Source organism: Ursus americanus, chromosome 36, assembly GCF_024610735.1.
Source record: "Ursus americanus isolate L20-20 chromosome 36, mUrsAme1.1.p, whole genome shotgun sequence".
Classification (NCBI taxonomy): domain Eukaryota; kingdom Metazoa; phylum Chordata; class Mammalia; order Carnivora; family Ursidae; genus Ursus; species Ursus americanus.
In genome coordinates, this window is record NC_142162.1 from 13,894,579 (window position 1) to 13,920,407 (window position 25,829).

Below are 25,829 nucleotides of genomic sequence, written 5' to 3' on the forward strand. Positions count from 1 at the left end.
AACATTCCTTTGCATGCATTAATCTTTTAACCCCAAAAACTCAAGTATGGGAGCCAAGTGAACATAGCTGCATTAAGATCAGGCTCCAGAATAATCTACTGCTTGTTGTATAGACACAGTGCCTACGATTTCTTTCTTAAATCCGTCCCTTTCACTTTCTCTATCCCACACCCAGAAAAACTCCAATTTAGGGAAGGCCACACCTATCACTAAGAGCTAACCAACCTTTCAAAAAAAACATCAGGAGCAAACGTTAAGAGCCATTCAAAACCAAAGGAAATGCCAAGACACTCAAAAAAAAGTTCTACTCTTAATGCAAATGAAGCTACCGGAATTGGTGGGGAGCAGAATAAACAAAACAATTAAGCCATTAGCATGTCTCCTTGGAGATAAACTGGCCTTTGGAGGAGGGCAAAACCAGATCCCACTGGGGCAGGTGAGTGGTTAGTACACTAAGGTGAAAAAAAAAAAAGGCAGTAAATTCTCCACTTTAAACCTGAACAGATAGAAACTCGATCAGGTAATAATTTTACATTCTGATGGTCCACATAGCTGAACGAGGAAAACCTTCTTATCCTATCTTTTATATCACCCAAAACAGTCACAGTTCACACCTGATTTGGAATGGTCCCCTTTGGAGTTGGGAACTTCTCCCCAGAGAGCCTGGGTGATTTTTGTTTCCATGTCTGCTTGGAAAGGGCAGCACTCCCCCTTAAAGGGGCAAGTTGGGACTGGCTGTGTGGCCTTGGGCAATCCCGTAACCTCTTTGCGTGAAGGTTGTAATAAAGAGAGTGCGAGTTGGATGTAGAGGCCATTCCAGCCCACCAGCTTCCCTCTACCGTCTCTGCCTTCCAGGAGCTGAGCTGAAGTTGCGAATATCCTGTTCTATTAAAAGAAAACTCAAAAGGAAGCTCAAAACTCAAAAGGTTTTATCTGAGGGGCCTATTTTTATCTTTGAAAAACATTTCCAGTTTACAATCAGTTGTCTACTGTAATCCACCAGCTCTCATCAATCCTCATTCTCTGGAGGCTGCAATGCCACCCCCAAGTTGCACTGGCGACTTTCAGCTCTGCCTGCATTTTCAGTCTAGTGGGGAACAACAGTCTGGTTCCATTCAGCAAAGTTGCTGATTCTACCACATGCCAGGCATTTCGCCAGGTGATGGAAACAGAAAAATGAGTGTGACATGGACGGTGTCCCCTTAAGGACAGCCTAGTCGTGATGTGGGAAACAGAGGCAAAAGAAAACCTAATTTCCTTACTACTTACAGCCCATTCACAAGTCCTTAAAACAGGCAGAGTGACATTCCTCCAGGAACTCAGCCGCCTCGATGTTAAGGCTTGGCTAAGGGCAAAAGGCAAGCTTAGCCTGATCCCCCAGGATCCTGTAAATCTACTTTAACATGTAAAAATTCCTTTGGAAACTTCCTTTATCTCTAACCACCCCCCCCCCAAGATACAAGTTGGCAATCATCCCCCAAGCATATGACCCACACCGATATACATCAGAAAAGTCTCATGACTAAGGTTTTACTAGACAGTAATAAAAGACCTTTTCCTAACAATAACTAGCCCCTCAAGGTCCTGGAAACCTTGCTTCCAAAATTCCTTAGAGACTTACGCTATCCCTAACCCCCTCCCAACTTGAGGGTATAGAATGGGCCACTCCTCATGACCCCGGTGCAGCTCTTTCTGCCCACGGGTCCTGTCCCCGTGCTTTTAATAAAAATCACCGTTTTGCACCAGAGACGTCTCAAGAATTCTTTCTTTGTGGTCAGCTTAGAACCCTAACATCTTTCCTACATCAGTAGGACAGGACAATAAACAAATATTTAATGAATTAGTATCACTCAAAAACCCCATTGGTAGGAGGGCCCCAACGGACCTTGCCTGTCTCAACTCTGCTATTCCTAGTCTATAAGCCATTCAAAATCTCACTCAGAATGTTCTAACTGGTGATCATACCTATCTTTCCAGACCCCACCAGTTACTCGGACTTCTCCCCTTTCTACCTGCCTCACCTTGGAGGCCATTTTTTTAATTCTCTGGAGAACTTAGAATACCTCACCCCATCCACCTGGAGTGGAGTGTGGAAAGCATACTCCAGAAAGCTCAAAACGTGCAAGTCCGCCCATTCTGTTAGCTGATGAGTTCCAGCACAAAGATTTCACGAGGCCAGTTTGAACTTACCAGTATTTGGATTATCTGTGAATTTTAAACATCTGAATTCAACCTGTCCTCCAAAACCACAAAGCGACTAAAAAAGCGTACTGCTTCAAAATCCCATTTCGATTCTTTCAATCCCTTCCTCCATCTGTATCTCTGCCTGTTCCTGAAACATCCGCACTTGTGAAGATCACTGGCAACAGATACAATAGATTCCATTTTCTGGGAGAACTATTTTTCTTCACAGATTCCCAAACAGCTGGGGGGCAAGGGAGTGGTGTTTGCCCTGGTTTCAACATGATCGCTGGCTGGTGAGTGAAGACAGGTACGATGGGCACACTGATTCTCCTGCCTTCAGTGAATGAGCGGCTCGGCTTTCGGGTGCCCTTTTAAGTATCTTTATCCTCCTTTTCCTCTCTGTCCTCACCATTCCATCTCTCCAGAGGCAAGCTGAATGAAGTGAGGAGTGACACCGACATCAGCCAACTTCATCGTTCCCACTAAAATCAAAGGCTCCGGTGACATTTGAATCACAGGGTGCTTTCACTGCCTCACCCCTCCCTGTTTCACTCCATGAACTGAGTAACCAAGAGCAGCAGTTTATTGGCGTGTGGGCAGTTCTGCCCTCTCTCTACTCAAAATAAAGACCAAGGGGGTGGTTTTAAAGACTATACTCACACACAACAGAAGGAAAGGCAAGTATTTTTCCCCAGTATGTTTCAAAATAGCACTGGGGGTGCCTGGGTGGCTCACTTGGTTAGACGTCTGACCAGCTCAGGTCATGATCTCGGGGTCCTGAATTCAAGCCCCACATGGGCTCCCTGCTCAGTGGGGAGTCTACTTTTCCCTCTCCCTCCGCCCCTTCCCTGCTCACACTCTCTCTCAAATAAAGAAATAAAATCTTTAAAAAAAGAAAAAGAATGCAAGTATTGAGAAAGTCATATGGCACTTAGGCTTATCTCAAACTTTCTACAAAATAAAAATTAGTACTATATACCTAGTAAGACAAATCACAAAATGAGGTAGGATACAAAGATGAATAAGGGCTCTACCTGAAAAGTAACTGACCAGAAGAGAAGATAAATGGTGCATAAACAATCATGAAACCTTTGCAGACAGAGACAGCCATGGGATTTTGAAGACAACTTCCAACTCTGAGACCCAAGAAGGTGGAACTGGGACTGGCCTAAAAGGAGAATTAGACCATTGGGGTGGGGAATTAACTGTGGCTAAACATCAGCCAAACTGAGAACATCCAAGCCTGTAAAGGGCACAGCAAGTGGTTGGACCTGGCCAGGCGATCCAGGTAAGGGATAAAACAAAAAGGTAAACTGAAGCAACACTGCAGAGGTCGAATCCATAGGACTCGGCAACTGGTGGAATCTTTCATTCGCTACATCTTAGATGTAGAGTACATAAAATATGTACCTGACACGGACGCACGACTGCTGCAAAAACTGAAGACTGATTCATCCCCCCAAACAACGATGACAGTGCCTGTTGCCTCTGTAGACCAGACAACACTTGACATGCTGGTGCTCCACAGTCACTGGAGAGGTGCTAAGCAGGCTTCCACCGAGGATGAGAAAGAGGGCTGTGACCAAGGTGGGAGGAGAATGCTGCCCTTCTTGTGGCGGCCTTAATTATGCGTCCCACTTCTGGGCACGTGCAAACTATGCTTCCTGCCTTCTCCAACCCTTCTGCATTTAGAAAGGCAAGAACCTCGTAAGGAAAGAAAAGAACACTAGATAGAGGATGTGGAAGGGGCTTGGGTCAAGGAAGAGAAAGAGCTAGAAGGAAGAGGCTATCCAAGCTCTAATTTTTGTTTCCCCTACACCCTAAACCCTAGTCCTAGATAACAGAAACAGAGCACAGAAATCTGCTCCACCATCCAGTCACTGGAGCCCAGCAATTTCCTTCTCATTATGTGCCCTCAATTAATAAATATTAATTTTATAATTAATAACAATAAATCCTTCCCAGGAAAATAAGGAGCTTTCAATTATTTACATAAAGTCAAAACCTTATGCCCTTGATTTATATTTGAAGTCTATATTGGAAGTACAGACTTCTCTTTGTGATCACTGGAGAATTTAAAAACATAATAAATATAAGACCAATGCTGTGACTCTGTTTTTATGATTTATTTTTATTTTTTATATATTTTTTAAAAGATTCTATTTATTTGTCAGAGAGACAAAGAGAGAGCACAAGCAGGGGGAGCGGCAGGCAGAGGGAGAAGCAGGCTCCCTGCTGAGCACGAAGCCCAGTGCAGGACTCGATCCCAGGACCCTGGGATCATGACCTGAGCCGAAGGCAGCCGCTTAACTGACTGAGCCACCCAGGCAGCCTTCTATGTTTTATTTTTATTCTGAAAAATCAAGTTAGTTGCCAAAAAATAAGACCTACCATTACTTCACGGTAACTTATAATGGTTTAGTGTCTACAGGAATCTTACAAAAAAATTTAACTTAACCACTTTCCACCTCCCTTTTCTCTAGTGCTTTATTATCTTTGGTTTTCAAACTTTTCCAGTAAAAGCAGGTTTAGGACCAAGATCCCTGGATTGTGGCTCAAGAGAAAAAGACTTGTAACTCTAAGGCCACCTCTTCTATTAATTTGCCAAGCGACCTTGGTCGGGTTATTTAAATTCTTTGGACCTTAGAGGGACATATGAGGAGGCCATGGACCACTTTGGGGATTTATGAATCTTCTTCCCAGGAAAAAATGCACATATGAACATGGACACAAACTTAAGCAAACAATTTCATTGAATTCCCAAGTCTCCAGGATATTTCTTATCTGGCAGTCTACATTTAAATGCATCTGATCTTTGAAAGCAACAAATATTATTTGTAGAGTCATCACCATGATGCAGGCATGTGGAAGAAGGGATGAAGAGACCAATAACCATGAACTGGGTTCTATGAACCCTAATTAATCATATAGTGCCTGAGTAGAGTTAAGACTGCGGGGTACGGAGTGACCCCCATCCTGCAATCCAAGACAACATATGCCGAGATATCATTGCTCCATACTCCTGCAGACGAAATGGGGACAAGTATCAAGAAGACTGCCCAGTGACTGGAGATATCTACATTATTCTGTAAAACAAACCCCCTACTGGGGCGCCTGGGTAGCGCAGTCGTTAAAATGTCTGCCTTCGGCTCAGGGCGTGATCCCGGCATTCTGGGATCGAGCCCCACATCAGGCTCCTCCGCTGAGAGCCTGCTTCTTCCTCTCCCACTCCCCCTGCTGTGTTCCCTCTCTCACTGGCTGTCTCTCTGTCACATAAATAAATAAAATCTTAAAAAAAAAAAAAAAAAAAGCCCCTACTGTTAAAAGTCAGAGGGAATTACCAAAGAGTGATTAGTGCCAAGAGCTGTTTTGCTTATTTAAAAGCCAACCTGATACACAGATAGGATAAAATGATACCTAAGATTTGCTCCAAAATAAACCAAGGGAAGGTGAGAATACAGAAAACAGGACTGGAACAATTATATGCCAATAAATTAGACAACCTAGAAGAAATGGATAAATTCCTAGAAACATACAACTTACCAACACCATATCATGAATTTGGTAAATTCTACCAAATATTTAAAGAAGCATTAATGCCCCTCTCAAATTCAAAAATGAAGGAGGGGGGCGCCTGGGTGGCACAGCAGTTAAGCGTCTGCCTTCGGCTCAGGGCGTGATCCCGGCGTTATGAGATCGAGCCCCACATCAGGCTCCTCCACTGGGAGCCTGCTTCTTCCTCTCCCACTCCCCCTGCTTGTGTTCCTTCTCTCGCTGGCTGTCTCTATCTCTGTCAAATGAATAAATAAAATCTTAAAAAAAAAAAAAATGAAGGAGGAAGGAATACTTCATTTTACGAGACCATTATTACCCTGACCAAAACCAGACAAGAACACCACAAGAAAATCACAGGTCCTGATGAACATAGATGCAAAACTCCTCAACAAAATCCTAGCAAACCAAATTCAGTAATACAGCAAAATGATCATATGCCAAGATCAAGTGGGATTTATTCCAGGGATTCAGGGATGGCTCAACATCCAGACGTCAATCAGTGTGATACACCCCATGAACAAAATGAAGAAAACAAGATCAGCCATGAGTTGTCAAGTTTGTTGAAGCTGGGGGGATGAGTTTTCTCCCCATTTGTGTAGTTTAAAAAGAGAGAGGGAGAAAATGAGAAAGGCAAAGTGAAAGATCCACGGGTTAATGGATTTTTGAGAACCGTGTCCAAAGCTAAGTGAATCCTCAATTCACATCTCGTTGAGGAGCCCGCGGACAGCACAGCCCGTGGCTCAGAGGATATGGAATTGACATGGGGTTATTTGGGGCACCATCTTACAGTCCAAAAGATACGACTTTCAACCAAGACAAAAAAGTATTTTTGTGTGTGTGAAGCAAGTCTTTGTCCACATGGCAGCTCAGTGCTGGCTGCAGGATTAGGCAGTGAGCAGTATTGTCCCCACCTGTTCCAAACAGTATTGTTCCACCCCTCTGTCCAACAGGCCGTACAGCCCAGACTGGTTTGGCATGATTCACTGCACTCTCAGTTTGGACTTACTTGTAAAATATTTGTTATTTTCACAAAGCTCCCTCTAACAGATAGAGAATTATTTTTCTTCTGGTTGTTAGCTTCTGCTTTTACTTTTTTCCTCCAACAAAAATAGCAATTTAAAGATCATACTGAGTCTCCATAATGCGAAAGAATGGCAGTTCCAATCCCTCGTGCTTTGGGAAAAAAGCAGTCGTCGTTATCAGGAGCCATGGGAGCTTCGGCCCTAACAGAGGTTCAAGGGGTCAGCCAGGGAGAAACTGAGGCTGCCACTGAGTCTATTCCTGCCTCCACGTATTCACCCAGAACTGTCGCTGAGCCCTCACATGGTCCTCTGCCACACCGACTCTGGGCTTGGCCACGGGACTCGCTTTGGCCAATGGGACGACAGCAAGCATGATGCAAGCTGAGGTTCTAAACACGTGTGTGCTGGGGCTTGCTTTCTCTTTCACTGTTCATGGGAATCCTGTGTCCACCGCTATGTAAACAAGCCCGGACTGGCCGGCTGTGACAAGATACATGGCCAAGGCACCTCCACTGCCCCACGCGAAATTGGGCAGATATCTGACATGGGAGTGAGCACATCCTAGATCACCCCTCCCTAGCCAAGCCATCAGCTGACCACAGGGATCTGAGGACCATCCAGCCCACAACTGCCCCACCAATGCACAAATCATGAGAAATATGATAAATGTTGATTGCTTAAACTACCAAGTTTGGGGTGGTTTCTTAAACCAAAAGCCAGCAGACACAACAGGGTGAGAAAAGGTGACGAATGTACTAAACATCCTGGGATGCAATGCCTAACGACACTTTACATAACACTTAATGGGACTTAATAATGATTTGATTGTTATGTCAACTGTCAATTAAAATAATCTGACACAGATCCACAATTGACCATACTTCCTAATATTCATCTCAACACAATGTTTGCTGCAACTCTTGGAATGAAAATGTATGGGCTTCAGAGGTTTATGAACCTCCTAAAATTATATGAAGAATTGTATGTTTATGTGTCTTTTCTTAATTGGAAAAGGATGTTAAAAGTATGGAGAATAACGTAAGTATCTAGGCACACACTGGCCAGAATTAACAATACTATTTTATTGTATTCACTAATATACAAAGCAAATAAAACATTACCAATAGTGTTAAAGTTAGTCAATTGACCCGGTCTTTTCCCTTTTCTCCAACTTTTTTTTTTTTTTTTTTTTAAAGTAATCTCTACACCAAAGCTGAGGCTTGAACTCACAGCCCTGGGATCAAGAGTCAGACTCTCTACCAACCGAGTCAGCCAGGAAGGCCTTCTCCTTCCCTCTTTAGCAGCTTGAATTCGGTATCTTTCCAGTCCATTGGTTTGCATTTTTAAAAGAATATATACAAGAATATATATCCCCAAATAATATATATAATTTCGTGGGTTTTAATTTTTCTTAAATGGTTTTTATTATATGTATCTTTCTACAACTTGCCTCTTTACCAAACACTACTTTTGTGAGATCTATCCATATTGATACCCTATTATCAATAAGTCGCATGTACTTATGCATTTCTCTAATAATGGGCATTTAGACTGTTCCTGCTTGGTTTTGATTTTACTCTTACAAACACTGTTGGGACAGGTCAATAGCTTCCAACATGTTTTCAGAGGACCTCAGGACACCCCCAAATATTAGGAATGTCTGACAATCTGATAGGGGAAAGTTGAATTGCTATCATTTTCTAGACATATTTCTGCATTTGAGCGTTCCCAAGTCTCGGAGGAAGCCATCTTTATTTAGACTCTAAAATAGCTTAATAGATCCGTCTACATTTCAGTCCAAATTTCTTATAACAAAGGTCTGCACCTACGCGGGTCACTAAAAGCTACCTTTTTTTTTTTTTTTTTGGTGCTGAAAAGCCCTACAATTGGACAATGATACTGTCCAAATCATTCTATTGCCAAGAAAGGTTATGTTAAGTTGCTGTCAACATCAAATGCTGGTCACGCCAATGAAATCACTAAGAGACTAATGATATGGTATCCTAAGTTTTTATTTGTTTTCTGTCATGTACAAGGACTAACAGGCTAGATTTCTTGTGGTTATCTTGTCTCCCTTATTTTCTACCTTTTTAATCTAATTGAGGTCAGAGACCTTTCTAACATGACTTTTACTTTTCCACTTATTCCCTGTGTGATATCATCCAGTACCCAAACTTTGTGATATGCCAAGTTGCAAAACAAGGAAATTAAAGCCCAGACCCTTACTACTCATTATAGGCAATGTTCTTGGGTCTGAATTATCCCACTCTGGTACTACTGAGTAAAATTAACTAAGATAGATTGTTTTTTAATCAACTTTACCTTCCCCCAGAAGTATGTGAAATGATTAAGCATTATACAGATACCTGGATTCAGAAATTTCAAATTAGAAACAATTCATGCAATTGCTTGTGAAAGAGCATAAAATTAACAGAACTGGTTCATTACATACCAGTTGTAGGCCCCTCAACAGTTCTCCTTCCCTTGCTACACTTTGGTTTCTTACCTGTAAAATGGCAGCAAAAACCATCACTGGTGCAAGGGCGAAATGAACTCATCACAAAATGAAAGCTCTTTGTTATCATTCCTCCATTGGACCCTGAGCTCCTCACAAACAAGGCAGCGCTTAATTCATCTGTGATTTCCCAGTGGTTGCCACCATATTTGGCAAGGATTCCTACATACTAAGCAGGTGTCCTATAACCTCTTTTGCAACTACTGTTGTCTTTTCCACTTTGGGGTTCAAAGCTCTCCATCTCCCAACTACTTGCCTTCTCTGATAAGACCGCTCACACTTGTTAAGTTGGAGCCAGAGGCCTGAGCACCCGCTGGTGGTCACATGTTTGAGTCCCAACACCATAATCTACCAATAGCACCCACCTTTGAGCCAGGATTTGGGAGTGTGGAGTGTTGCCCAAGCCTGCCTCTCCTGCCTCCGGCTCTGCACCAAAGAGGGGGCTACATGTCTCAGGAGCAACACACGGCTGAGCACTTCTTTACTGACCAGAGTGGTTCCAGGGCGTACAGAGAGAGCCTCCCCCGGACATAGCTTTGGAGGCAAAGTTTCTGTACACTTATGACAGGCTGGATAATCAGGGTACATGGAAATTATCATACTACCCCCTAAATATGATAAATATGCTTACCAAGGAAAAGGATTTATAAAACAGGTGGGAAAATATCGAGCCCAAACTGTACATTTGCCCCATAAGCACAACTACAGAAAAGTGATGTGCACTTGGATAGGCTGGAAGGAAACCCAAAGACAGGAAAATAATTACTGTTAGGGTAGTGGTATCATGGGTGGTTTCTTCTAAATTCATTTCTAAAAATCTTTTAAAGTTGTTACAATAATGAATCAAAAATAAATGACCTTCCATCTCCAACCAGGCTTTTTTGAAGGAAAGAAAGAAAGAGTCATGTCTAGACTCTAAGGAAATAAACTCTAATCCACCACTACGGTTTGGTGGGAAAAGCCTTCTTAGGTTGGGATCAAAAAACCTGGGTCTTGGCACCAGCTCAGCCAAATCCTCTCTCCGAGGCTTCAGAAGTCATTTAACCCCTCTAAACCTCTCTATAAAAATCCTGCAAAAAGACTGAGGATAGCATTCTTTTTTTAAGATTTTATTTTTTTAAGTAATCTCTGCACCCAACGTGGGGCTTGAACTCACAACCTCAGATCAAGGTCTCATACTCCACCTACTGAGCCAACCAGATGCCTCTAGGATAGAATTCTTCAACACTCTCCTGGGCGGTCTACAATATAGTATGTTTTACTTTTCACACGTAGCATATCATTATAAAGTCCCATGAATGAACTTTTAACAAACACATCAGAACTCAAAACATGGGGGCGCCTGAGTGGCTCAGTCGTTAAGCGTCTGCCTTCGGCTCAGGGCGTGATCCCGGCATTCTGGGATCGAGCCCCACATCGGGCTCCTCCGCTGGGAGCCTGCTTCTTCCTCTCCCACTCCCCCTGCTTGTGTTCCCTCTCTTGCTGGCTGTCTCTCTCTCTCTGTCAAATAAATAAAATCTTAAAAAAAAAAAGAAAATTAAAAAAAAAAAAACAAAGAACTCAAAACATGGGAGAGAATAATCCGGCCCCCTTCAGAGCAGTTCTTCTATTTATTCCTGGAAAGAGCCACGTCCTCTTTGTCCTCCAAAGCCTGTTCTATATGATATTTCATGTCTTCGGTAGGGCCCATCTTTTCTCCTGTGAGGCAGAATGTAACTTCCAGAAACAGCTGAGAGGGCCGTGGTGTGAAGTCTGGTGAGTAAGATGGGTGATCAGACCGAACACTAACATTTTAGGTCATAAAGGAAGTAAGAAAAATAGATTTTCTTAAACGGCCATTCAGCAGTGCTTTGTACATTAATGCCATTGTTCCCTGGTGGCAACTCAGAAGGGAAGGCTGACCTCACTGGGAGGTCCAGTTGCAGGTTCCAAGGCTTGTTAAAGCCAATGCTTCTATTTCACGGAGCACTCTTGACTAGTTCTGCTTCTCTCAAGTGTGGCTGTCATAAAGATAGGTAACAAAAAACAAAAACAACCACCCCCCCCACAGGCACACACAAAACCCCAGAAACAAAAAAACTTTCCTAGGATGCCCCAAAACCTTTTGTCTCTGCCAAAATAAATTATGAGGTTGAAATTCAAAACACAATTTGTTTACCATTATTACAGAATGTGCTTGTAAGGCCAAGATGTTTATTTTTAATACCTTTGGCATTTAACCTTTAACACTCTTATTGCTCTGCAAATATTAAGTCCCATCAAGGTAAAAAAAATAAAAATATTAAAAACTCACCATTTTAATCACATATTGATGAACACACAATTGCTGCAGCTTCGTACGAAAAAAATAGTAGGTGACTCATACTTGGAAAATCATGACTGTACATAATTTCTACATATTCCATAATGAAGCTCATAAAACTTTCCATTTGTATACAGGGTTCAAAATATTTCTGCTTTTTGAAGCTGATGAAAGCTTTCACAAGTTCTTACCAAGTAATGAGACTCAATCCTTTCTCATTAGGAGATGCAAAGTACTCCATGTTCTCTCTGTTATTTAGTCTCACATGAGCTCATGACATTAACACTGAGTACAGGAGCAAAAAGTCATATTCCAAGTCATATTTACCAAAATGCTCATTATCTAGCCCCAAGAAGAACCCCAGAGACAGACCTCAAACTCATGAGAGTCAACTGGGAAAGGAGGAATAACAGGTCCAGCATGCTTAGTATAGGGCAGGGGGGCATTTTCACCCAAAGAGGGGGGTGATGAGTTAAGAAAGAGAAATTCAATATACACCCTCACCACTCAACACAATTTACATAACCACACTGGTGTATAGATAGCTTCGAATCTGGATGCAGATTTTCCCTGTTCATAGCTTGGAAGTTCCATGTGCTGAAAATACCAAACAACTCCCTTTCTTAAGGGAAACCCAGTGGGAAGGTGTGGATGCATCCATAAAACACCGTTACTGGCATATAGCTAAAGCTTAGATCTTCCTGCTGGTGAATGAATGGAAGGAAGCATGTTGTTCTCAGGGATACCACTCTGAGATTTACAATAGAGTGGCTGCAAACAGCTGACCTGCAGGTGTTCAGCCTCTCAGCAATGACCAGAACACTTTAAAAATTAGCAGGCCCGGCATAACAATTTGGATTTCCAGCTTCCCTTGAAATATGTAATATGGTCGATGTAACCATGGTAATATGGTAGATACAACTAACCATGGCCTAAGGTCGAGTAATGGTGCCTTTTCAGAGGGGCATATTTACTCTTTAGGGGCCAGCCTCACCCCATCGAAAATTGTATCCTGTAGATATTTGAGTTTGCAACCACGGATAAAGCTGAAATCCCCAGCAAGAGTGTGGGGGAGGTGGCCTCCACCTTCCACAACTGTCTGCTTCCTCCACTTCTCGTCCCTCTCCATCTGCTGCTCCACTGGCCTTCCCTTCGTGCCCCGCGCTGATCAAACTTTAACCATGAGGCTGGCCAACTCACACTGGCCCCTAGATGAGGTCGTGAACTCCACATCTTTCCCTAACCCCTCAGCGCCCATCAAAACTTTTCTGGGGGTGCCTGGCTGGCTCAGACCAAGAGTCTCTTGATCTCGGGATTATAAATTTGAGCCCTGTGTTATCTCAGGATTATAAATTTGAGCCCGGTGTAGCGATTACTTAAAAATAAGATCTTTAAAAAAAAAAATTTTTTTTCTATACCTCAACCCAATTTTTTGTTTTATTTTGGTTTTGTATTCTGTCGTTTTGGCCAGGAAACTATTAGCAATTTTGATAAACTAAATCAGTGGGAATGGACTAGGTTACCTTCCCAGAAAACACATTTGAAATGGATTCCAGGCTTTCTAAATACATGCCCTGCCTGCACCCATAGGAACTTACCTACCTTGTAGTCAGCTCTCTGACAGATGGCTAGGTTCCTAAGTCTATTCCTGTGTATTTTTTATGACTGACATCTGCAATTTACTCACAAGTAATATGTGAGGAAAAGGGGATGTCTCCTGACCACAGCCTGAGGGGATGGCCGATTCAGATCTACTACAATATTTTAGTATATTTAAGTTCAGAGAAGCCCTATGAATAATAGTTTCTGCATCCAAAGTATACAGCAGAGCTTCAGACAGTCCAAACTGTCATGGCCAGAAAGCAGAACTTCCTTTGTAAATGATAAAGCCAGATGCGAAATCTTAGTAGGGTATGATTATTGATTAAAGACAAAGGAGACTGTTGTACCCTCCTAACCAAGGTATACTAAATTATAAAGACATGCAGAGATTTTTTTTTTTCAGTTCTTCAAGTCTCCTACAGAAAAAGGTACAAATTAATAGTGCCTGGTAGTGTTGTTGCTTCTCCAAAGATGGAGAAAAGTGTTCCAAAGGGAACTTTCAGCAAAGAGATAGGAGGTGAACTGTACACTGGATATTGTGCTCATGAATCAGAAAAGGACAATATTCCTTATGAGTCACAACTGAATGAGTCTTGGTAGGGCCTCAGGGATGGGTGGAGAGTCTTCCTGATGTGCTACCAGACTTCCTAAAAGATCACACACACAAACACGCAAACAACAATATAGGTGCGCTCCCTACCGCCCAGGCAAGGGCCCGATGAATTATATTCTCCATGCTAACCCTCAGCCACACCCACTGAAGGCAATGCCCCTTCTCTTCCTGTTCTAAGCAGCTGAAGGATGCAGCTGGGCAGACCCAGACAGATGTGAAACACGAAATGAAGCCTCATTTGGCTCAAAACCATCTTATATAAACAGTAAACATTATAACTGAGGTTTCTGACCATTTAAGATGGGTGATGCTCTGCTCTCAGACAACCTCACATAGCTAATGAACTACGCCTCAAGCCAGAGAAGAAATGATTCATTTCATTTTTGCCAGGTTACTCTGCATCTAGAAGATTGAGCTATGGCACATCTCCGATTTCAGGACAGCAGCTGTTTCAACTTTTTTCTTTTCTTTTTTTTTTTTTTTAAGATTTTATTTATTTGACAGAGATAGAGACAGCCAGCGAGAGAGGGAACACAAGCAGGGGGAGTGGGAGAGGAAGAAGCAGGCTCCCAGCGGAGGAGCCTGATGTGGGACTTGATCCCATAACGCCGGGATCACGCCCTGAGCCGAAGGCAGACGCTTAACCGCTGTGCCACCCAGGCGCCCCTGTTTCAACTTTTTTCCTGATGCACTGATGGTCTCCTGGCTGCCCCCAACGGGGTCATCTATGCTGCTGGCAGGGAACCCATCAATAGGTAGGTCACACCCTGTCCTCCCACAGACACACTACACAACTCTGGAAACAATTCTCTCCCTTAGAACGTGCCCCCTCTGCACCCTTTGATGACCATTTTCTTCAAAAGCACTGCAGCCGAACTGAGCATGGAGATTCCGAGGTCTCCAGAAAAGGCATCTCAGACTACTTGGTCGCGTACCCAGCAAGAAAAATGAATTAACTAAGGGAAAGGGAATTTTCTCAAGGTAGCACTCAAGTATTTGAATTCGGTTAAGTTTCTTTAAGCTCTTGACATAAACACATTGATTTTCTTTTTTTTTTTTTTTTAGAAATATTGAACCATGGAAAATAATTATAGCAATTCCGAAGTACTAGGACTATCACATTGCTTAAGTTCAAGTGGCCAATCAGGTAGTGGCCCAATCAGGTGGCTCCTGCACCCAACCACACACTCAGTGTTAAGTAAATGGGTCTCTTACAGGGGTTCCAAAAATAATGTAGGTTAGATTGACTTCTTAAAGCCTGAAACTTAAAAAGGAAATTTATTTACAGATAAAGTGTCCTCTTAGGGAAGAGCAGAGGTGACACAATTTTGGATTAGGTAAAAAAAAAAAAAAAAAAGCTGCTGTCAAAGATAACCTTTTAAAGATGGTTTTGTTTTCAAGCATTCTTTTAAATAAACACAGCACTGGGTCTAGAGTTCTGTATGTACATTCGGATGGGCCTTTGCCACATTTCTCAGGCTGGTCAAGCAGGACAGATTTTTAAATTGGTGCTGTACTAGTTACCGTTTTGACCTAACTCCACATTCACAGTCATTAAAACGAACAAAACAAGCAGAAGAGGATCCGGTCACCCACCCAAGCAGGGCTCTTTGAAAAGAAGCAAGTGTGGAAACTACGAAGCCCTGCAGTAGAACTTTTTTTTTTTTTTCTTTCCTTCTCGGATGGACTGTCAATCTCTTCAAAACCGAGTCCTTGCTTTTGTGCTTGGGGAAGCAACGTACACCACACCAAGCCCCGGGGGATGCGGTTCAGGTTAATGGGGGCGGAGTGGCTATTGGGGGCGGGTTGAGGAAAAGTCAGAACCAAGTCATAGAAGAAGTCAACCACTTCCATGTATTCCCAAAATGCCAAAGGAAAAAGAACAAAACACTCGACTTCCTCCCGTGCGACCGGTTCGCGGTACACCCGAAAAGCGCCAGTCACCTCGCCCTCGGGGAAGGGGTGGGGGGTGGGGGTGTTTACTCGGCCTCTCCGGCGCAAAGACCCAACGGGCGGGCGCCCCGCGAAATCGGGGCCGGCGAGGCTGCCGGCTGCGCCCGGTCACTTTCGCTCTCAGCCGCCCGCCCAGCGCCAGGTGCTCGGCCTACCTGGCGGTGCCGCCGGCCTTTGTGCTGCCCGCTCCGCCCCCGCCGGCGGGCGGCTGCCAGGCGGGACAGCTGCGGGCGGCGCAGGGGGCGGAGGGGCGGAGGGGCGGAGGGGCGGGGAGGCAGCCGTGCCCGCCGGCGGGGAGGGGAGCGCGGGGCGCGCTGGGGAGGGGGCGCGGCGAGCCGGCTGCCGCGCCGCGGAGCCGCGATCCCCGCAGCCGCGGGCGCGACGGCAGGGGCACCAGCGCTGCCCCACCGTCCCGGCGGGAAGAGAGGGGTCCCCGCCGAGGGCCGCGCCCCCGAGCGCGGAGCTGCCCACACGCTGGCTTCCGACAGCTGGCAGCCATAGCAACCCGGCCACAAAAAGTTTCGCGGCGCCCAGAGCGACTTGAAAGAAAGTTTTCCTTGGCCCCTCACTCCCTCTCCCCCACCCAGGGTTTACGGCAAGCGGCCGGCAATCAGAGCTCGCGACGTGCCGCCTCCCGCGTCCACCTTCTCCACCCCTGGCCTCGGCTGCGCGCCCAAGGTGGGTGCCCCGCGCCGGCGCTTCCTGCTCCGTCCCAGGGTCAGGCGTCCCGGGACGCCGCGCGGCCAACTCACCATGGTGACTCGCGCAGCGGTCGCGCCTCTGCCGGGTTCGGCTGCCGGGGAGCTGGGGCTGGAACGCAGGCTCCTGGGCGAACTTCAAAAGTTGGTCCGCTTCGCCAAAAACAGGCTCTCGACACCCAAGCACTCACAGGAGCCAATGGGAACCCTGGGGGGACTCCATCCAGGCGGGATCGGCGGCGCTAGGTGAGGGCGAGAAGGAGGCGACTTAGCAGGCGGGGCACATGCTACCGAAGGCAGGGGTCCACTCGGACCAGGCGCTCGCCGCCCGCCTAAGTGAGTCGGATGCTCTCCGCGCGTCTGCCTAGCTGCGCAGCCAGGATCGCTCCTTCTTTCTTCGGCCACTTACACTGTACTCCTCCGGCAGAGCCTCGGCTCGGGCTGGGCAATCTGTCCATAAATGGAGAATTCAGCTCAGGCCTGACCAATCAGGGTTTGTTTTCGCAGCGTCACTCCTCGGGGAAACCGTGGTAGCCAACAAGCTTGGAGCTGCTGGAGTTTCCAAAGACCTCTGGATCCTGTAGTCCTCCGCTCTAGCTTCCAAAGAGCGCTGCTGACCTGGCTCGCTCCCGGGTGCAAGACCTCAACTGTGAGGAGAAAAACCCTCCGTGAAAGAGAGGTAAGCCTCTCTCTCGCTCTCTCTTTTTTTTTAAACGCGAAAATTACAGTAGGTGTGGCTTCCAAGCTGAAGGGGTATGATTTTCCCATAACTTTTTTTTAGAAGGAAATATTTTATCAGCATAAAAGATCAGAGTCGTGGCAGCAGCCCAAAGGAAATCCTTTTTCTTTCCAACGTCTGGATTGTGAGGAAAGTCAAAAATATCATTTCCCCTACCCCTCCTTTTACCTGAATTTCCTTGGAAAACAAAGGAAGGCGTCTTTCTTTCTTTCTTCCTTCCTTTCTTTTCTTTCTTTCTTTCTTTCTTTCTTTCTTCCTTTCTTTTCTTCTCTCTGTCTCTCTCTTTTGGACTTTTGAGTGGTGGAGAAGTTGCACTGCAGTGAGCAGAGGGACGGGGGAAAGATAAGCGGGGGTGGGGAGCACCATTCAACCTCAGTCAACCCTATCTGTTGAGAACAATTAGTACAACCATAACTGCAAACGCGAGTTATTCCAGAACGTGGAGTTACAAGACAAAAGGTGGGCAGTGAGATTGGAGGTGGGGGAAGAATCCTGACATAAGGTAGAGAGTCTGGTTTTATTGTTTTAAGAGTTCAGAAGGGAACCGTGGTGGGTTACAACAGGACTGTCCTCCCAGGACCTGTGGTGGGTAAGAGTTGAAAACTTCCAGCCTAGAGAAAGTATGAAGCATCGTGATTTATTGTGATTTAGTTTATGAACTTTGGTGGTAGACCTTCACTTATAGGGTCCTAGAGTTGGTATGGATGTGAAAAATCATCTTGCCTGGAATGGGTAAACAGAATGTGGTATATCCATACAACGGAGTACTATTCAGCCTTTAAAAAGGAAGTGCTGACGCAGGCCACAACGTGGACAAACCTTGGAAACATGTCAAGTGAAAGAAGCCGGGCACAGAGACCACATATTAAATGATTCCATTTACATGAGAGTAAAGAATAGGGAAACCGATAGGAGAAAGTAAATCTATGGGGAAAATAAATTAGTGACTGCCAGGGATTGGGAGAAGAGGAGGATTTGAGTAATTACTAGTGGGTATGTGTTTTCTTATTGGGGTGATGAAAATATTCTGGAATTAGATAATGGTGATGGTTGCACAACTTTGTGAATATACTAAAAGCCACTGAATTTTATGTTTTAGAAGGGTATGTAGATTGTATCTCCATTTTAAAAATTGAAAGAAAATCATGTTGACTAAGTTCTTGTAGTAATCATCCACACAGTGAGGCAATAGATATAATTGAATGCCTACTATAGGTCAGCACAGCAACTGTGAGTATAATGGTTTCTTCCCTCACCAAGCTTACAGTTTTAGAAGGAACAAGACAGAAGATAATTTTATTTATTTTTTTAAAGATTGTATTTATTAATTTGCAAGAGAGCGAAAGCAAGAGAGATCACAGAGGGAGAGGGAGCAGCAGACTCCCCGCTGAGCAGAGAGCCCGACACGGGACTCGTTCCCAGGACCCTGAGACCACAACCCAAGTCGAAGGCAGGCACTTAACTGACTGAGCCACCCAGGCACCCCAGAAGATAATTTTAAAACAATAAATAATTATAGGAAAGGTACAAATATAAAGAAAGTGACAGTGGTTTTGTGCAAGGAACTATCATACTGGGAGCTACAGTTTAGGTTAGAGAGTTCATCTGGCAGTCATCTGTAGCACGAACTGGACAGGAAGCAGCGAGACATCCTTTGAGCACTCACTCTGTACTAGGCACTGGGGAGTTACAAACAGACAGGAGCCACCAAATTCCCAGGGGAACGGATTCCACGTTCAGGGGCATGCCAGAATATGGCCAGGTATCTTAGGAACTAATGAACAGAGGTTACCAAAAGGAATATTGGAACCTACCAGTTATATAAGAAGCACTGCTTATGTTGGAAATGACATGTTGCCTAAGCCACCGTCCCATCTACAGTCAACCCTGATTAGTAGTCGGATTGACATAGGCTTCAAGAGAAACAGGAGAAGATTTGATTGTTCTCCCTGGTAAGCCAGGGATACAATGAGACACTGGAAAAAAAATCTCTTAATAACCCACCAACAATTTATCAATCTTGGATTGATCTAAAACTATCTTGACACTAAATGTTGTTTGTATTAAGATTTGAGGGGTTTTTTTAATGCTTACTTTTTTTTTTTTAAGTAGGCTCCACACCCAGCATGGAGCCCAACACAGAGCTTTATCTCACGACCGTGAGATCAACACCTGACCTGAGATCAACAGTCCAACACTTAACCGACTGAGCCACCCAGGCACCCCTAAATGCTTACTTTTATTTGCCCTAATAATTGCTTTCCAGTTTCAAGAGGTAATTCCAATAGGTGGGACTCTGATGAAGATATATGCTTGTGTTCATTTTTCATGATTTTGTAATATAATTCTTTTCCAGATTGAAATATATATATATATATATATATATTTATATATATATATAAATTTGTATGGCAGAGTGCCTGGGTGGCTCAGTCGGTTAAGCATCCGAGTCTTGATCTCAGCTCAGGTGTTGATCTCAGGGTCATGAGTTCAAGCCCCACGTTGGGCTCCACGCTGGACATGGAATCAAGTTAAAATTAAAAAATCGTGTGTATAAGCAGTACTTAGATTATAAGATTTAGTGGCACATAAAGGTGAATTTGAAGTCTGGCTTTGTCACTTAACTAGCTGTGAGGTCATAAAATTTCAGCGCTTCAGTTCCCTTATCTATAAAATAGATCGATGTGCATATGAAATGAAATACGTGTAAAGATGGGCAACGAATATTGGTTCCTTTCTCCTGCCACCTGCCATGTGTTCTAGGTTAGGGATTCAGACCTGGGTCCCTGGGTAGGATCAGACAGACCGCGGCCGTCTGAATTATATGCCAAGTTGTGGGGGCTTCTGCGTGTGCCCTTTCCTTCAGGAAGAGTTGATAGCTTTCATCAAATTCTCAAAGATGCCGTAAATGCCAGAACATGATTAAGACCCACGGCTCTTGATCAGAGATCCATGCCTTCCTGGATCTATGTCTTTGTGTTTTTCTTGAAGTATAGGGATTAGAACTGAGTCCGATATTGTAAGGGTAGAGCTTGGATTCTCAAAGCAGAACCCATAATTCACGCTTTGAACATAGAATACAGAGTATGAGCGTGTGATAGAGCCTATCATTTCACAAAGACTCCCTTCAAGCCCTGCCCTACTCCTTCCCCATCTTAGGAAGATAAATTGTCAGTTTTATGCCCTGGTTTACATGGAGGAGTCCTGGTTTAGGCCTTTCTCTCAGTGAAATTATTAATGGAACCCCTCTTGCATTCCCAAAATGGCCTGATAATTTGAGTGACAGATTATGGTCACCCTACATTTTTGGCCAAAATTCTCACTTTATAAAACTTTCCTGATTTTTTTGACTTACGCCTATTTTTGGGAGGACTCATGAATATATTACCCAATATTCTTCGTTATTCGAATAAGCCCATAGTAGCAATGAAATGAAAACAACTTTTAAAATTGTAAAACTCATTATAGACACATGATGGAGCTAGTCAGATGAGACTTTACACATACGTGGGCATGATTAAAAATGCAATTTTATCTGAGCTTGAATGAAAAGGAACAAAGGAAAAAATCCAAATGGAGACAAAGCACAATTTCATATGAATCTAGCAGTGAAAAAGAATCACTGCTTATACATTTTGGAAAGCAATCAGTAAGAAGATAAAACAAGGCAATGAGACTAGTTTCCACTAGTAACCGTAAGAGAGTATCAGAACGCATTCACAATAATACAATTTAAATAATTTGTTAATGGGAAAATTAGGCCAGAAATCTTTACCAAAGCACTAGTGAAAGAGATGATTATATGACATCGATGTGAAATGTCCCGGGCAATCACTGTTTCTACCATAACAGGCATTTATTAGGTTCAGTAGGTATCAGCTATGAGCTAAGTGTTTACCGTGTAATATCTTATCTAATCTTCCATTCAACCCTAATAACTTCATTTGCAATTAAGAAACTAAGCTGAGCTTTGCAACATGGGCCAGACAGACCAGCTCCCGTAACGAAGAGGGACAAGACGAAGGGCTGTTGTGCCACCAACAATGTGACCGGAGAATACACCATCACTGTTCACAAGTGCATCTGTGGAGTGCGTGTCAAGACGTGTGCCCCTTGAGTACTCAGAGAGACCCAGACATTTGCCATGAGGGAAATGGGAACTTCAAATATGTGCCTTGATACCAGACGCAACAAAGCTCTGAGGGCCAAGACAATAAGGAAGGTCTCATCCCGTATGTGTATGCGTTTGTCCAGAAAATGTAATGAGGCTGAAGATTCACGAAACAAACTCAGGTTACTTGTGTACCTGTTAGCACTACAAAAAAAAAAATCTACAGACAGTTAATGTGGATGAGAACTAACTGCTAATTCCAAACAAGTTATAACACTGCAAAAAAGAAAAAAGAAAAGAAAGAAAAGAAAAGAAAAGAAGAAAGAAAAAGAAGAAACAAAGAAACTGAGTTTGAGGGGCGCCTGGGTGGCACAGCGGTTAAGCGTCTGCCTTCGGCTCAGGGCGTGATCCTGGCGTTATGGGATCGAGTCCCACATCAGGCTCTTCCGCTATGAGCCTGCTTCTTCCTCTCCCACTCCCCCTGCTTGTGTTCCCTTTCTCGCTGGCTGTCTCTCTCTCTGTCGAATAAATAAATAAAATCTTAAAAAAAAAAAAAAAGAAAGAAACTGAGTTTGAAGTAACTTGCCCAAGCTATCACTCAGCTTTTCTGCATCGAATCTAAATAATTGCCTGACTCTGAAGCCCCAACTCTTACCCTATAAGCAGTAACTCCACGGTAGGAGTGTCCACCTACAAATTTCAGAAGAACTTTTCCCTCATGCAGGCCCAATATGAATAGGAACCCACTTATTAAAACCCTGGGAGCCTCTCCAGCCAGGGCTCCTAGAAAAATTCGTGTTTTTTTAATGGGACCTGAAAATCACATTTGTATTTAAAAATTACATTTGGACAGAGACTTTAACTCAACTTTAAACATCTCTGTTCTTTTCCTCATATGTTAATATTGATTTGTACAAGGGATAGTGCAGAGGATTTCAGCAGTTGGGTGACATAATGTGATGCTACTTCTGATTAATATTCAAGTTTTGTGGGACACCTGGCTGGCTCAGTTGGAAGAGCTTGCCACTCTTGATCTCATTCATGAGTTGGAGCTCCATGTTGAGTGTAGAGATCACCTAAATTAATTAAACTTTAAAAAAAAGTTTTATAGGACGCCTGGATGGCTCAGTAGGTTAAGTGGCTGCCTTTGGCTCAGGTCAGAATCGCAGGGTCCTGGGATAGAGCCCCGTGTCTCACTCTCTGCTCGGCAGGGAGTCTGCTTCTCCCTCTCCCTCTGCCTGCTGCTCCGCCAGCTTGTGCTCTCTCTCTCTGTCAAATAAATGAATAAAATCTTAAAAAAAAAAAAAAAAAAGTTTTGGGGCGCCTCGGTGGCTCAGTTGTTAAGCGTCTGCCTTCGGCTCAGGGCGTGATCCAGGCGTTCTGGGATCGAGCCCCACATCGGGCTCCTCCGCTGGAAGCCTGCTTCTTCCTCTCCCACTCCCCCTGCTTGTGTTCCGTCTCCTGCTGGCTGTCTCTATCTCTGTCAAATAAATAAATAAAAATCTTTAAAAAAAAAAAGTTTTACTATAATGTAACTATTATTTTACTGAAATAAAGGAATGATTTTTTTACCAAAATAAAGGAACAAAATATTTAAACATGTTTAAATTAACAGCTTATTAGGAGCACCTGGATGGCTCAGTTGGTTAAGTGTCTGACTCTTGGTTTTGGCTCAGGTCTTGATCTCAAGGTCTTGAGCTCAGGGTTCTTTTTTTTTTTTTTTTTTAAGATTTTATTTATTTATTTGACAGAGATAGAGACAGCCAGCGAGAGAGGGAACACAAGCAGGGGGAGTGGGAGAGGAAGAAGCAGGCTCATAGCGGAGGAGCCTGATGTGGGGCTCGATCCCGTAACGCTGGGATCACGCCCTGAGCCGAAGGCAGACGCTTAACCGCTGTGCCACCCAGGCGCCCCGAGCTCAGGGTTCTGAGTTCAAGCCCCACAGGAAAAAAAATTAACAGCTGCAATGCATTTTTGTTATTATATTTTCTCTGATTTAAGCCAATATTTTCTTTTTTCTCTTTCTTCTAGTTTCAATTTGACTGTTACATTCAGAATATAAACTCTGGCCTTCCTCCAGATTTAAAAATGATTCAATAATGAGTAATAGTAGTTATGGTGTTCCATGATCTATCAAGAAGTGAGGTATTTCACAGAAGTGAGCTTTGCAGATAACTGAGTCTCCTGGATCAACTTCATGTCCACACCCTGGTTTTCTTTCTTCTTTCTCTTTCCTGTCAATTATACTATCTTATCGGATTTTGTGTATTCTTGTAAGTCATCTTTAGTCTTTGCTCAAACAAGGAAGGCATGTACAAATAAATACATGTATTTTAAAAACTAAAAAAATAACAACTGCATGAACCTTGCCTTTTTAAGGAACCAAAACTTTTTCTAACTTGAAGGAAATTTTTTCTGTAGTAAACTGCATGCTTCATTGCCTTCTGAAAATATGCTGAATGTCGAGCAGCTTGTGCCTGAAGACTCAAGGTCGTCACTATAAATATCGATTATCACACAGGGTTGTACTGAGCGGAGGTCCTTGGGGACGACTGAATAGAAACAGGTTGGCCACTAGGCTTCATGGCCCCACCACCGTACCTGCGCAGTTCTTTCTGGTTTGTTTTGTGCTTCTTTCTTTCTTTCTTTTTTTAAGATTTTATTTATTTATTTGAGGGAGCGAGAGGGTGAGCAGGGGGAGGGGCAGAGGGAGAAGCAGGCTCCCCGCTGAGCAGGGAGCCTGATGCGGGGCTCCATCCCTGGACCCGGGGATCATGACCTGAGCCAAAGGCAGATGCTTAACTGACTGAGCGACCCAGGCACCCCTGTTTTGTGTTTCTTGATTTCGTTTTTAAGTTTATGTCCTCCGATGTTAGAGACTTTTTTCTCCTGCTGTCTGCTGTTCTAATTTAGTCTCTTTAGGAACAAGGAGGTGAAAAAAGCACATGGGTTGCTTCATGAGAAAAATGTTTTAAAGGTATATATGCCCAGGAGCCCAAGGGAAACAGAACCCAAAGGAAGGCGGGCCTGTGCAGCCCTCTGTCCTCTGGCTTCCCAGCTTCTCTGCATGGATGGGTGTCCTTCTCTCTCTTCCAGCTTCTCTTACTTCAAGCAGCTCCCTCATAATTGCTCCTCCTCCCATCATTTCAGCTTGCAAAGTTGTCCTTAGTTTGTCATAGTCCTGACTCAGGCCCCCAAAGGATCTTTCAGCAATGCTGCCCTCAGCTCACTGGAAACTTTCCTCTTGGTCTCTTGATTCAAGCTCCAGAGAGAGAAAGGGGAGGGAGAGAAAGAAAGAGAGACTCTGACTCACACAGCCCCAGCTTTCAAACCACGCCACCCAGGTCAGAGGTCCTTGGCAAGCCTCTGCAAGGCGCAGCTTGGATCAGGTATCTGTACAGTGGCATTCCGAGCCGATGTGGTCACAGGGGTGGTGTCCTGAAGCTACTACCCCATTACGTAAAGATGGCCAAGGGGGACAGAGTGTCTGAGGAAGGGACATGATAGGTACTCCAAATTTGGGGCATGCAGCAGTTTGCCTACTGCCTCTGTCTGCTGCCTTAACCTATGCCCGGTTATCTCGGTGAGGCCATGGGGGCAGTTCCATTCTCCTGTTCAACAGAACAAATTGCATGGGTTTTGTAACAGTCAGCATCACTTCCTCATCATCATGAACCTATAAATGTTTTTACATATTTAAGATGTGACATATGTTTTGCCTTTATTATCATGCACCTATAAATGTGTTTATAGATATGGCTATAAATATTTGTGCATTCAGAGAGGGGTGTGTGTGTGTGTGTGAACGCGTATTTAAAATAACATATTTTTTCAAAATATTGTTACAAACATTTGGGGGAATTTACTTTTTTTCTTAATTGACTATTTTTAGAGCAGTCGTAGGGTCACAGTAAAATTGAGGGAAAAATACAGAGACTTTCTATATGCCTCCCGCTCCCGCACATGCATAGCTTCTCCCATTATCAATAGGGGGATTTGCTTTGAATAGAGTGTTTCTTAGGCTTGGTGCTTTGCAGGTTGGCAGCATGGTTTCCAAGCCACTACTGTTTTCACTCACCACAAGAAACATTGACTGACCACTGTCGTAGGCACCGGTGAAGTAGAAGACAAATGCCCTGTCCCCAAAGGATTCACATCTTTCCATGTCCATCGAAATCATATACAACAGAGGCGCCTGGGTGGCTCAGTCGATTAAGCATCCGGCTCTTAGTTTGGCTCAGGTCATGATCTCAGAGTCGTGAGATCGAGTCCCACAGCGGGCTCTGTGCTCAGCATGGAGTCTTCTTGTCCCTCTCCCTCCCCCTCTGCTCCTACCCCCACCTCAAGCGTGTGCTCTCGCTCTCTCTCAAATAAATAAATAAATAAATAAATAAATAAATAAATAAATAAGATCTTTAAAAAATATATATACAACAACACAAGGGCTTCCTACTTTCATATACATGTTCCTGAAAATACACACCAATGTCAGATATATGAAATTCGAAAGCAGATTTGTGTGTTTTAGGGAGAGG

General features: G+C 43.9%; 1 protein-coding gene and 1 long non-coding RNA gene across 2 annotated transcripts in view; one reads left to right on the forward strand and one right to left on the reverse strand.

Annotated features, from left to right (window-relative positions):
• MYO1E (myosin IE) overlaps positions 1-15,988 on the reverse strand; it is a gene marked incomplete at its 5' end in the record, with an annotated part of 187,763 nt that extends 171,775 nt beyond the window's left edge. Inside the window, one exon of the mRNA XM_087859163.1 lies at positions 15,902-15,988. Within this exon, the coding sequence (XP_087715289.1) occupies positions 15,902-15,988 (87 nt within the window). The remainder of the gene's footprint in view (positions 1-15,901) is intronic.
• Positions 15,989-16,080: 92 nt separating this feature from the next.
• On the forward strand, positions 16,081-21,860 carry LOC123784064 (uncharacterized). The gene is made up of 3 exons (XR_006777381.2): positions 16,081-16,424; positions 16,952-17,123; positions 21,139-21,860. It is a non-coding gene; the product is annotated as an uncharacterized LOC123784064 (long non-coding RNA).
• The last annotated feature ends 3,969 nt before the right edge of the window (positions 21,861-25,829 follow it).